This window comes from Mustela lutreola, chromosome 18 (genome assembly GCF_030435805.1).
Source record: "Mustela lutreola isolate mMusLut2 chromosome 18, mMusLut2.pri, whole genome shotgun sequence".
NCBI classification, from domain to species: domain Eukaryota; kingdom Metazoa; phylum Chordata; class Mammalia; order Carnivora; family Mustelidae; genus Mustela; species Mustela lutreola.
The window spans coordinates 7,502,959-7,518,034 of NC_081307.1; the positions used below are offsets into that span (position 1 = coordinate 7,502,959).

At 38.5% G+C, this 15,076-nt stretch overlaps 1 protein-coding gene across 1 annotated transcript in view; it reads right to left on the bottom strand.

The window, feature by feature from the left end:
• Positions 1-15,076, bottom strand: part of ADAM9 (ADAM metallopeptidase domain 9) — a 148,260-nt gene that overhangs the window by 33,102 nt on the left and 100,082 nt on the right. The window contains exon 16 of the mRNA XM_059155828.1: positions 14,256-14,439. Within this exon, the coding sequence (XP_059011811.1) occupies positions 14,256-14,439 (184 nt within the window). The remainder of the gene's footprint in view (positions 1-14,255; positions 14,440-15,076) is intronic.

The following is a 15,076-nucleotide window of genomic DNA, read 5'->3' on the forward strand; positions in this document are numbered from 1 at the left end:
ATTTCACAATTGTCCATTTTCTCTATTTTCTTTCTCCAAAGGTTTAAATTAGTTAGATTTTAAAATCTTTAATTGATCCTGTCAGGCTTTTATCTTTCTCTCATTTTTCTGTCTCAGTCTTTCTGCTCAGCTTCTTCCAAGAATTTCCAATTTTATGTAACAATCCATCCATAGTGCAGTTATATGTGCAAGAAGAGGAACAGGATACTAGCATTAGGATAGGGAGAAAGGCATCTCACAGAGGACAGCCAACTATGTATCAGAAGTTCTACTGTCTCACTTCCAACCTGGAGGAATAGGCAACTACTTGCTATTGCTCTGATGACCACAGAGGAAGAGTGGGCAGAGAGGACAACCAGCTAGCCTTTCCATGATTGGACTAAAAGTAATTCTATATTTAGTAATTCACGCTTCACCCCACTCTCAGCTACAACCAGTTTTTCCAAATCTGAGCTGAAAACCAATGTGTTTAGGGTTCTGCCAGCGTAAGAGAGTCTTCTTGTTCACATCCCATCAGTTTGCACTATAAACTGTAGATTCCACTACGGTCTACTATCTTCTATCCTCTTTCAGTTTTTCAAAACGTGTCAAAATCTTTATCTACTGTTGAAATCTCATACATTCCATACTTCAAGACTTATTCCCCATTTATTCCTTTCTATTTTGAGAGGGTGTAGCAAATAAAGAAGATAAATGAATATTACAATCCACCACATTTTACAGAATTTTTTTTCCCAATAAATATTTTTACTTGGAACTTCATTAATTCATAATAATTATGATGCTTATCACCTGTACAGAACAGACAGAGTGTCAGATCTGTGGTCAAAAATTATTCTAAGTGTTTCTGTGAGGGTGCTTTTTTTGGTCAGTTTAACATTTAAATTAATAGACTGAGTAAAGTAGATCGCTTTCCTAACATGCAGGGACCTCATCCCATCAGATGAGGGACAGACTAGAACAAAAAGCCTGACCTGTCCCTGAGTAAGAATTACTCCTGCCTGCCTGTCTTCAACCTCAGGCTGATTCTGTCTTCCTCCTAACATGAACTAAAATATTGGCTCTTCATAGTCCTTGAGACTGCTGGCTTCCAGACTAGAACTATCATCAGCTTTCCTGGTTATTATATATAATAGCACATATATATATAATTCCTATTGGTTCTGTTTCTCAGGAGAACCCTGACTAATGCAGATACCAAGACTGGTTCTAGAAGAATAGTTTTTAAAGATGAGTTTTCTGTATTGGTCCCTGGGTTTCTGGAATTGGCTCTTACCTGACTACATTTAAAGATGTTAATGACTTCATTTGCAAGAGAAGAGTACTGAGAGTCCATAGCATGATCTGGCAGGAAGACATGCAAAATATCACTACTTGTTATTCCTAATCAACTTATAAGAATCAAGGACCTGGGTAATTGTGCATACGGTATTTTCAAACACTTCCGTCAAACTAACAAATATGAGATCAATGGCTACTCCTAATGTCACTGGACAAAGTAGAGGATAAAAAGAATAAGCTCAGAAACTTGAACTCTCAGCTCAAATACAACAAAAATAACCTAAAGGAGACCTTAATCTTTTGTAGCCACAGGGCTGAGAACTCTGAAAATCAAACCCAGAATTTCATCCTTCAACTGGTGAGATTACAACACAAATTGGACCTCCCAACTTTGCAGGGTATCTACTACTAAAGTGAGGGCACTAGGGGGACAGAATGTGATCCTGAAAGTTGGAATGAGATGTGTGGCAAAACCCCAATATCTGTGTAAGAAGAAAAGTTCTAGGTCAAATGAACAGAAGTCTAACCTGAATCAGGGAGCCCCTAAATACTCATAAGTCCTTCTTGCCAGTGGAAGCAATCTCCCTACTGTCAACAGAAAAGGCCCCTTCACTCTCAAGAAGAGGGATTAGCACAGCATTGCCTGAGGAAATTGTAATGGTCTCCTATGAGGAAGCTGTCCTGCAAGACAATGCTGATTCTCCACAGAAATCATCTCCACCAGCCCTCTTCTCTGTTAGACCTATCCACTAGACTCAAATCTCAGCAGGCCCCTAAAAGTGTGACCTATAAGGAGGAAAAGAACTACTTGAGTCTTCTAATTTATCATGACAGAACATGTGTCAGAATGGATATTAAGGGTGTGGAATAATGGTGGGAGGATCATAAAGTGGGATCAGGCCAAATTTATCAAGGCACTTACTAAGTAGAGATTCTGCATTCAATGCTGCAGGATAGGGATTTAGAAAGAGCTTTAACAGTTTGTTGGTTAATCAACTAAAATATGGACCAGAAGTTAGCCCATGCTGAGCATGTTGGAAATGCTAGACGTGTCTTGGTTAAAGGCAGGAGAAACAATTCAAAGACTTAGGGAAGGTTGTAATGTTAAGAATGGGTTTGCCATTTCAGACCCATTCACTCACTCTGGAGGGGTCCAGCAGACACACCTTTCACCATAACTGTGAGAAATAAATTGTGAGGGGAGTCCCTGCAGTCCTAAATTGTTGTATCATCACTCTTATCTTAGGCCACTTTACATTAGGAACAGCAGTCACTGAATTGGCATACAAATGTCACGGGAGTTAACTGAATGCCAGGGGTAGGGCAAGTGCAAAGGCACTCAACTGCAAAGGCAAGGTGGATATGATCACCATAATAAAGAGCAAAGTCAAAGAAGCAATCAGAAAAGTCTGATTTGCACAGACCTAAGGCATTGATAAGCTGATCATGGTGCTCCTAGAAATAAAAAAGAGAGGAAGTGTACCAATAAATTTTTACTACATCTGTATAAGCAGAAAAGTTCGAGGTCAAATGAACAAAACAGTGTAATAGGCCCTCAATCAACTGCCAAACTTGAGCCTCATTACACACCCAGAACCCCCTACATGAACGGGAGGACTGGTCCTCTTTAGGTAGACACTTGATTCACGGCCCAAAATGTATACTCTTACTCTTTCTCCAATCCTTCCCCAACAGGATCTATGGCCATATGCCAGGGTAACCGGGCATTGTGCAAAACGAAAATCATCAGACCTCTCAGGAACTACTGGACACTGGCTCTGAACCGACACTGAATCCAGAAGACCCAAAACATCACGGTGGCCTACCAGTCAAAGTAGGGAGCTATGGAGGTCAGCTATCAATGGAGCTTCAGCTCAGGTCCTCCTCACTCACAGGAGGCCCACTGCATCCCAAACCCATCCTGGGCTTATTTCCCCAGCTCCAAAATGCACAACTGGAACACACACAATCAGCAACTAGCAGAATCCCCACACTGGCTCCCTGACCTGTGGAGTCAGGGCCATTATGGCAGGAAAGGCCAACTGGAAGCCACTAGAACTGCTACTACCTAGGAAAACAGTAAACCAAAAGGGATAAATACCACAATCCAGGAACCACTGCAAAGTCAATACCACCATTAAGGACTGGAAAGGTAATCCAGGTCAACTAAGCTATCTGGCCGTGCAGAAGACAGACTGATCTTGGAGAACGAGAGTGGATTATCAGAAGCTCAAGCAGCTGGGGAGGTAAGTGCTGCTCTAGCTACTGTGGTTCTATTGCTTGAGCACATTCACGGATCTCCTGGCACCTGGGACGCAGCTGCTGACCTGGCAGGTACTGTTCTCTCCACCCCAGCTGCTAACCATCACCAGATGCACTTTGCTTTCAGTTGGCAATCCTCTCTCAGGGGTACAGCAACTCTCCAGCCCTACACCATAAGTTAGTTTGGGGGGATCTTGATCGACTTTTTCTTATCTTTTGGAAGAAAGATAATTCCATCCATTCTATGGATGCCATTACCCTGACTAAACCTAGTGAGCAAGAAGTAGCAACACTGAGGCACCTGGGTGGCTCAGTGGGTTAAAGCCTCTGCCTTCGGCTCAGGTCATGATCTCAGGGTCCTGGGACTGAGCCCCGCATTGGGCTCTCTGCTCAGCAGTGAGCCTGCTTCCTCCTCTCTCCCTGCTTCCTCCTCTCTCTCTGCCTGCCTCTCTGCCTACTTGTGATCTCTGTCAAATAAATAAATAAAATCTTAAAAAAAAAAAAAAAAGAAGAAGAAGAAATAGCAATGCTGTAGATCAATCAGTAAGACAAACTGCATGTCAGAGGTGGAAAGCAAATCTGAGAAAAAATCCGGGGTCTTCTACATCTGTGAAATTTCTAGGAGCCGGTGGTGCGTAACACATCTACAGTTCCTTTCAGAAGTGAAGGATAAGGGGCACCTGGGTGGCTCAGTGGGTTAAAGCCTCTGCCTTCGGCCCAGGTCATGATCTCAGGGTCCTGGGATTGAGCCCCACATCGGGCTCTCTGCTCAGCAAGGAGCCTGCTTCCCCCCCGCCCTGCCTGCCTCTCTGCCTACTTGTGATCTCTGTCCATTAAATAAAAAATAAGTAAAATCTTAAAAAAAAAAAAAAAAGTGAAGGATAAGATGTGACATCAGGCCCCACTGGCAATTAAAAAGAAGTAAGACAATTAGTGGGCCTTTGACTTTGGAGGCGATACAGTCCTGATCTGGGCGTGTTACTCAAGTCCACTTACCATGTGACCGGAAAAGCTGCTAGTGGAGTATGGACTAGAGCAAGAGAAGATTCTGCAACAGGTCTAGGAGGCCACACAAACTGCTCTGCCAAATGGGCCCTTGCTCCAAAACATTCGGTGATGCTTCAGCTATCAGTGGCAATAGGAATGCTCTCTGGACCCTCTGGCAGTTCCTCAGAGGTGAACAGCACTATGTTAGTACTTAGGATTTTGAAGGAAAATCCTTCCATCCTCACCAGATAACTACTCTCTTTTTTAGATACAGCTCGTGGCCTGCTATGGAGGCCTTTCTAGACTGAACACTTAACCATAAGCTACCAAGTTACCACAGGACCTAACTGTCCATGAACTATCCAGTCATGTCCAGGACATGAACTGGGTGTTTACCTGACCCACCATGCCTTAAAGTCTAGCAGACACAGTAATATTCCATCATCAAATTAAAGTGGCAGATACATGGTAAGCTTGAGCAGATCCTGAAGGTAATAGTAAGTCACACAAAGAAATGGCTTAAGCACCCACAGTCTCCCTTCGTGCTTAACTATCTTCTCTGTCCCAGACTTTAGACCAGAACTACACCATTAGCTCTTCTGAGTGTCCAGCTTGCCTACTGAAGATATTGGATCCTAGGACTTGTTAATCTCCATAATCGTGTAAGCCAATTCCATATAAAAAAATTCCTACACAGGGTGCCTGGGTGGCTCAGTGGGTTAAGCCTCTGCCTTCTGCTCAGGTCATGATCTCAGAGTTCTGAGATCGAGGCCCGCATCGGGCTCTCTGCTCAGCAGGGAGCCTGCTTTCCCCTCTCTCTCTGCCTACCTCTCTCCCTACTTGTGATCTGTGTGTCAAATAAATAAATAATTTTTTAAATTTCCTATAAAAAATCCTACACACACAGAGACACACACACACACACAAACACACACACACACACACACACAAACATACACACATCCTATTAGTTCTGCTTCTCTGGAGAGAACCCTAATACACTGACCAATATTTCTCACTTATGCTTAGACCAAAACTAAACAAATACCTAAAATAAACCGAAACGTGCAAATGTTTAGGAAATGCTTCAAAGCCTTTACCACACTGAGCAGAATGCACAACACAACAGCTAAAAGGTATTTGGGCATGAAAAAGGAATGAGTAGTATCCTACTTCTCTTAAAATTTAAGTCTATTCTAGTGGCTCTCTTTATGAACTCAATGTTTGTACTGTCTCAAAATTCAGATGCTGCATGATGGTATTTGGAGATGAAGACTTCTGGAGATAATTAAGTTTAGATGAGGATGGAACCTGGTCTGACAGGATTAGTGCCTTCCTGAGACGCCAGAGAGTTTGTGCTCTCTTTCTTTCTGGCCCTGCACATGCACACAGAAAAGGGGTCATGTGAGCACACAGTAAGATGATAACCACCTATGAGCCAAGAGAAGAGGTCTAAGAAGGAAATGTACCTTAATGGCACCTTGATCTTGGGACTTACCAGGCTCCAGAACTATGAGAAATAACTTTCTGTTGTTTAAGCCAACTGGGAGCTAGTATTTTTCATGGCAGCCTGAGCACACTAAAACATGACCAGTAATGACTAGTCTCAGGCACTGAAGCTGAAGAAAGCAGAGACTATATAATAAAATTTAACTGCAATGATGTCTATTTTATTTGTTTGTTTGTTTCTGTATTTTGTTGACTTGTTTTCTTTTCCTTTTTTCTTTTTTAATTCTATTCAGTATGATTTCTCATCTCTCTCTCTCTCTTTCTTTTTTCTGGTAAACGTACCTAACTCTTCACCTCCCCTCAGTGTCATGGATTTAAAAGAGGACTACGCATGTGGCAGAGCCTGTATTCCTGTATTCTAGACCCCACCAATCATACTGTTTTATACTGCTGGACATTACAACCGGCCCTTCAAGTGGTCCCTTATATTCCCTTCCCAGGAAGTCTTGATTTATAGCTGGAGGGAAAACAGCCCTACCTACCTCAAGGGTACTGGGAAATAGGAGGGTTTTTTTCCTGCTATATTGTAAATCTCTGTATGCACTAGAAGGAATAAAGTCAACAAGAGAGAAGTGATATCAGCAAAATGACCTCATAAAACATCCCTTAACAATAACCCCCACCACACACATAATATTTTGAAATCTATCCATGACAAAATGCCTTTGCAAGAGATCTGGATCCAAATAGGAGATTATGAAACCCCTCTGTAGTCCAAGACTAAGGAGAGCCATTTTGAGAAGTTAGGCTTGTACACTAGGAAGCTGACTTACCAACCATGGTCCTGGCTATAGACTCAGAAGCAGCTCTATACCCTGAAGGGCTACAGACCCATCTGGCTTTAGATCTGTCACCAGCACCAAATACCAAAGCACCCGAGAGAAGTCACACCCACATGTACATCAAATAGTAGGTATACGGACCTCAGTCCCAGCTGTGGTCCATGAACTTTAGGCCCCCTTGACCCACAGTCTGGGAGCCTCTGGAGATAAACCTGTCAAACACAGATTATAGAATCTTAAAGGGCCTTCTACTCAACTCCAGTCCCCTCCCAGCCACTCTCCTTGAACAGGCCTGTTGGCACAGGGGCCATGCAGGAGAGAGTCCCATCTGTGCCCCTTGAGCACTTGAAAGGGCCCTATAATTAGCTCTAGTTTCTTCACAGCCACAGTCTGCCTGAAGGGTCCAGGTCCCAGTGGGAGACACTCTTGTCAACCACCCCAGCATTTCTAAAAGAACCGTATACTTGTGAACCTAGCAACCACAGTCTGTGAATACACTTGCTGGCACAAGGATCCAAAATGAGACACTCTGAGCTAGAACCCCAGAAAGCCTCAAGGGCCCTAAACTTGGCTCCAGTGCCATCATAGCCATACCACCAGATCCCCCACCAGATCCACCAACCAAGGGACCCACCTCCTGCAATCCCAAAGATTCTGAAGGGGATCTATACTAGGTTTCAGAAGCTCCAAGCCTTAGTCCACAAGCTGTCCTGCCAGCACAGAGACCCAATAGTAGATGCTCATCCCTGCACATCAAGAGATCCTGAACTAGCTTTATCTTCTGCTCTAGTCCTTTCCACTAGTCAGGGAGCAGTCCTGGCCACTCAGGGACCCATCAAGTGAATAGACAGCAATCTTCTCAGGTCCCTCCCTAATGGGAGCCATACCAGTCCATGAACCTGGTAATAGGCCAGTGTCTGAAGACCCAACTGCAGACTCTGAAGCAGACCCTTGTCTTAAGGCCACGCTACTTACTGAACAAGGTACAGAAGGTAGTTCAATCCACTGAGGGACCTGTTAGCATCTATACCTACCAAAGCCCCTGAAAACAAGACCCCACTGGGGAGCTGTAACCAGCTCCAACCCAGCCCAACTAATATTCCAGAGGTAATCCCATCAACATAGAAAATAGAAAGGAGGGCCTTACCTCATGAAACCAATCTGTAAAGACCAGAATAAGTGTTTGTTTCTTCAAATACACGTCCATCAATATAATACTACATGGAAGAATCAGGGGACTATGACCTCACCAAAAGAAACTAATAAAGTACTAATAAATGACCCTAAAGAAATGATGATCTATAGGTTACCTGACAAAGAATACAAAATAATCATCATAAAGAAAGTGAATGAAATGAGAGAGAATACAGACTTCTAAACAAAATCAGAGAAACAATGAATGAATAGAATGAGCTTAATAAAGAAGTAGAGACCATAAAAAGAATGAAAAAGAAAACCTGCAGGTGAAGAAAACAATGACAGAGATGAAAAATGTAATGGAGAGCTTTAAGAACAAATTTACTCATCCAGAAGAAATAATCAGCAAACTCAAAGACACACTGCTTGAAATTAACCAGTTAGATGGGGTGCCTGTGCGGCTCAGGCAGTTAAGCATCAGCCTTTGGCTCAGGTCATGATCCCAGGATCCTGGGATCGAGCCCCCCCCCCAATCAGGTCCCTGATCAGCAGGGAGTCTGCTTCTCCCTCTCCCTATGCCCCTCTCCATGCTTGTGCACATGCTCTCTCTCTCTCAAATAAATAAAATCTTAAAAAAAAAAAAAAGCCAGGTAGAGAAACAAAAAGAAAAAAGACTTTTTTGAAAAAGATTAAAGAAAGCCTATGTGAATTAAGGGACCCCATTAAATGAACATTCATATCATAGGAGTCCCTGAAGAAGAACTTGGCAGAAAGTTTATTTAAAAAAAGAATAATTGAAATTTCCCCAAATCATGGGAGAATATGGACATTCAGGTATAGGAAACTCAAAGAACTCCATGAAAGATCAACCCCAAAATTCCTTTGAGACTCATTAGTCAGATGTTAAAAGACAAAAAGGAGAGAATTTTGGAAGAAGGAAGAGAAAGCGGCAAGACTCATCACATACAAGGGAACCCCCATATGGCTACTAATGGATGTCTCTAAAGAAACCTTGCAAGCCAGAACAAAGTGAAATGATACAGGCAATGTGCTGAACAACAAGAATAAAAAATTGCCAACCAAAAATACTATACATGGCAAAACTGTCCTTCAGAAATGAAGGAGAGCTAAAGACATTCCCAAACAACAGAAGAGTTCATCACTACTAGCCCTGCCTTTCAAGAAATGTTAAAGAGAATCCAAGTTGAAATGAAAGGATACTAACAATATGAAAACATATAAAACCACAAAACTCATGGTAAAAGGAAATACATAGTCAAATTCTGAATACCTTAATACTATAATGGTATAAAATCACTTTATCTCTAGTATAAAACTTAAAAAATAAAAATAACTTATTAATGGATGCATAATATAAGAAAATGCAAAGTATGACATCAATAGTTTAAATATGAGAGAAGTAAAAGTGTAGAGCTTGTATATGCAATTGAAGGTAAGTTATTATCAGCTTAAAATACACTTATACCTACATAGTGTTTTATATAAGCCTTATGGTAACCACAAGAGAAGGAACATAGTAAACAGGCAAAAGATAAAGAGAAAAGAATTAACGTATACACTACAAAAAAAAATCACAAAGGAAGATAGGAAGAGCAGAAGAAAGGAACAAAAAAACTGAAAAACAGTCAACAATGAAATGGCAATCAAGACCTACCAATAATTACTTTAAATATAAATGAACTAAATTCCCAATTAAAAATACAAAGTGGCTGAATAAATTTAAAAAAAAATAAAGATCCAACAATAAGCAGCCTAAGAAAAGCTCACATTAGTTGTAAGTGCATACAGGTTGAAAGTGAGGAGACAGAAAAAAATATTCCATGTAAATGGTTATACTTATATCACATATAATAGACTTTTAGTCAAAACTGGTTGCAAAAGACAAAGAAGGTCATGAAATAGGGATTAAGGAATCAATTCATCATGAGGCTATAACAATTTTAGATATTTATGCACCTTACATGGGAGTACCTAAATATTTAAAGCAAATAATAACAAAACTGAAGGGAGAAATAGCAATATAATAACAGTAGTGGACTTTAAAACCCTACATTCAACATTGGATAGATCATCAGAAAGAAACTTAGTAAGAAAACAGCAGACCTGAAGAACTTTATAGACCAAAATGGATCTAACAAACATAAACAGAACAGCCCATGCAACAGCAGTAGAACATATACTCTTCTTAAGCACACACAGAACATTCTACAGGATACAACTTATGTTGGGCCCCAAAGCAAGACTTAACAAATTTAAAAAGACTAAAATCTTATCTAGTATCTTTTCTAATCACAATTTCTGATTTCTGAAATCAGAAATTTGTGAGAGGAGGAAATGGGAAATTCACAAAAATGTAGAAAGTAAACAACAGGACATGGCTCAGTCAGTTAAACATCTGCCTTTAGGTCGGTTCATGATCCGGGGTCCTGGATTGAGACCCACATTGGGCTCCCTGATCAGCAGGAAGTCTGCTTCTCCCTCTACCTACAGCTCCACCTTCTTTTGCTCTCTCTTTCTGTCAAATGAATAAATTAAATCTTTACAAATAAATACATAAATAAAAGTAAACAACACACTCCTGATCAACCAATTCTGCCACTTACAACAAGATGCATACAACTTGAGGGCATTATTCTAAATGAAACAATTCTGAAAAAGAAAGACAAATATCGTATGATCTCACTGACATGTACAATCTTAAAAAAAAAAAAAAGTTATACTCAGAAACAGAGAGTAGAATGCTGTTTTTCAGAGGTTGGGGAGTAGGATAAGTGAGGAGACGTCAATCCACTGGCACAAACTTCCAGTTATAGAGGAATTTCTGGGTATCTAATATTCAACATATGATTATAGTTAACAATATTATATGCTTGAAAGTTGCCAGGAGAATAAATCTAAAATGTTCTTACCACCGAAAAAAAAAAAGAAAATATATTTATGTGAAGTAATAGATGTGTCAATTAACCTTACTGTGGTAATCATTTTGCAATAAATACATGTATTGAATCATCACAATGATTATACCTTAAACTTATACCATGTTATATTCAATTATATCTCAATAAAACCAGGGCAGGAGGGGGCAGAAGAAGTGCAGGGAGCCAATAAGGGAGAGGCAAAGATGAAAAATACTAGAAAGAACTGCAGGAACATTATTTGTGATTCTGGGTTCCAAAGCTCTTTATGGGACTCTTTGACTTAAATCAATTAATTTCTTGTTATCCTTTAATTTAATCTTATCTGAGTTTTTATGAGACCTAAGAGTGCTGATTATAATCCACAGAGTAAAATTTCATCAATTCAAAAAACATCAAAAGTATACAGTTACAGAATACAAAATGAAATTAGCCCAGGAATATATCTAAAGAAAAATTTAATGTTACCAGATGCTCCAGGAATGTAGAGATAATTTAATGTTAGGGAATTTATTGGGATAACCCAGCACACATTAGTAAGTCAAAAGTAAATAATGATTATTTTAATAGTATCTAATATTTTTAAATATTTAATATTTTTAATATCAAAAAAAACTACTCATAAAATATAAAATCTATCCTTTTTTTCTTATTAAATAGGATTAAAAGAATACTTCACTAAAGAAAAAAATACTATCTCCCCCAAGCCATTAGCCAAAATCATACATAACCTGAAAGATTAGATATATTCCCATCCCAAGATGGTCAAGACAAAGATGTACGCTATCAGTATTTGAAATTGTTCTGGAAGTGCTATCATTGCCGTTACAAATTGCATATATAATATATTATCAAATATATCTATCCAATATATATATCCAAAACAAATCCAAATTGTAAATACCAGAAAGGAAATGAACATTTTATCATTTACAAATGATGACTGTTTACTTAGAAAATTCTAATATAATTAATAGAAATATGTAACACCAAGTGTATGACTAGAAACAAAATAAACATATACAAATTTTTTTCTGAATATCAATAATACCTAGTCAAAAATAAAAACAAAATAGCTTTTCTTGCCAATAAAACCAATTAGAAATTGTAACATAACAAATTAGAAAATATAACAGAAGAAAATGGGGCTGTTCATAATAGCAATAAAAATACATCCAGCAGGGGCATCTGGGTTGCTCAGTGGGTTAAGCCCCTGCCTTTGGCTCAGGTCATGATCTCAGGGTCCTGGGATCAAGCCCCACATCAGGCTCTCTGCTCAGCAGGGAGCCTGCTTCCCTTCCTCTCTCTCTGCCTGCCTCTCTGCCTGCCTGTGATCTCTGTCTGTCAAATAAATAAATAAAATCTTAAAAAAAAAAAATACATCCAGCAATAAAACAAACAAAAAAAAAAAAAAAAAAAAAAAAAGAAAAAACCTGTAAGACTAAATCTTTAAAAGGCCTCCCAAAAATGGAGACACATACAATGCTTTCCTATCAGAAGACTCAATAATGTAATGATGTCACTTTTCCCTATTATAAGTTTTAATGTCACCCCAACCAAAATAAAAAGCGCTTTTTAATTACATTTTTAATTTTTTTTATACCCTGACAAAAATTATCTCAAGTTCATCTGGAATGATAAATGAATTAAAATCCATTTTCCTACTTTTCTGTAGGAAAAAAGAATGAATGGGCATTTGCATGACCAGATATTAAAAATATATTATGAAACCAATAAAAACTGAAACAAGGCAGTACAAACATGAGTAGTTAGAAATATCAAAAGCATAAAGACAAAAAAAACAGAAATGAAGGCTTGAATATATACAAATTTAATAGGTAATTTAAATAAGATTTCAAATTAGAGAGATTATAAATGAACCATTTATAATAAACCATTCTGAAGAAAATGACATTAGAACTCAACATACAATGGTAATTTCTGAATGAATAAATGATAAAAGGGGAAAAAGAATGCCAACCTCATACTGAATATACTCCACATTCTCCTAGATTAAAGGGGAATTAAATGAAAACTAAAATCTTCTAGAAAATACCGGAGAATAATGATCTGATATTATACTGAGAAAGATCTTCAAAAATATTTAAGCAAAGTTAGAAATCATAAAGGAAAGGAATAACGGATTTGAATATATAAAAATTCAAATATAGCAAAAAATTACTAAAAACTAAAGAAAGAAGAGGCAAGAAATAAACCAGGCAAAAATACTATATATATTTATATCTATTATATATTATATACATGTTATATAAATGACATTATATATGACATAAATTAATAAAAATTCTTTTAAATCAGTAAGAAAACAGACCAATTTTTTAAGCAAATCACAAAAGGAGGAACCTCTGCCCTTACCATTCGTGGTCTCACTCTCAAATAAACAAATATATCTTAAAAATAAATAAATAAGCATGCACACCCCATTATAGTAGTTTAACCTCAGAAAACAAACATAATATTCTGGAAAGTTTTATTTATAAAGCTATTTGCCTTAGCACTGTTTATAGTAACTACAGCAATTGAGTTCTTACAGTGGCAAAGGCAGGCACAAAAATATAAGGGTCTTTTTGGAAGAAGGAAGGGGCAGAACTGGTACTGAAAACTGTAGACATTAAGGTAACTTGCAAGTCCACCTGTCTTCTTCACATGTCGTGTTATTAGTCATTTATGTTCTCTCCCCCTCCTTCTCCTCTTCTACTCTCCTTTAAGTTGGTTTCTTCAACTTGCTCAACACTCCTGCTCCCCTGTATCTCTTCTGTATGACTGACGTTTGCCATAACTCTTCTTGACCTGCTCTTAATTCATGGCATCGGTAAAGAATTCTTACAGTTTCTGCACTACTCTTAATTATCTTTCTTAACATACATTCTCCCCAAAAAGGAATTTGGCCTAACTCATTTTCTCATAGAGAACCACTGGTAGTAAGTGAGGAGCTGATCCAAACCACAGTGATCAGGGTCACAGGGAGCATGGGCAGATGTTCACTCTGCCATTTCTAGTGCAGAAACACACAAGCATACCCACCCACACAACCCTGGCAATCACCTAGGTGCTCCCACACCAGCAGACTCGATCAGCTAATAAATTATAGCTCATTGATCAGAGAAAGAAATATGCACAGTATATTGCAACACACGCCAGGGGCTATAATACAGACTGTCAGTGAAATCTGGATAGTAGAATAACAATCATTCTTAATTTTGTCCTTGGTGGCTTTGTATTTTCTAAAATCCCTATAATAAATACCGATTTCTTTTATAAATCAGAAAAGAACTTACTTTGTATAAAGTTTTAAAAATTTTTTTAACTTTACTTCATAGAGAAAAATCATTTTGATTACCTTTCCATCATCACATCTTGTGCCTTCATTCACCATCCCAGGATCTGGAACATCTGATCCTAGCTGGAAATCCACACCCCAACATTTGGTGCCTTTACTGGGAGTCTGAATAATAGCAGGAACGATTCCAAATACAGGCATGTCTTGGACATTCTCACACTGAAGCTTTCCACACAATGCATTCCTATAAAGATAGAGGAATAATGCAAACATAAAATATACCCAGTGTAGATACAAAAGGAAAATTGTGTATTTTGATACATAAGGAAAGTTTATTTATATTTAGTGAAGGGAATCTCAACAGAGAAAGTATATGAGAGCAAAGACTTCAAAGCAGTTCTCTTCAAATATGGATAAGAGGTAAGTGGATGCTAACATGGAGATTAGTAGGGTACCAGGTGGTGCTCATGCTGCTTCTTCCCCCACACCTAATCTCTCTTTACTATCTGTCTAGAGCTCGAAAAAGTCTGAGGAAAAAGTTGTTTATAAATATAACTTTGCAAATGTTTTCACACATATTATTTCAAAATAATAGGACCATACCAAAGTTTAATTGTGACTTCTTATAGAGTTACAGTAAGGAGAAAATTAGATTCTGTACTGTAAAGTAAGAAAAGACTCCACACTTCTTGGCTTGGGTTAACTCTTAGTTACTTAAAGACTCAACTTATTAATTCACTAATTCAATTCACTGGTTCAGCATTACAACAAGCATTATGAAGGTATGCCTAACTATAACTCTTATCACCAAGGCTGTGTTAGCTCAATGCCCTTCCTATAACCTTTCATAACACGCTAAATACCACTACCATCAACTCTGA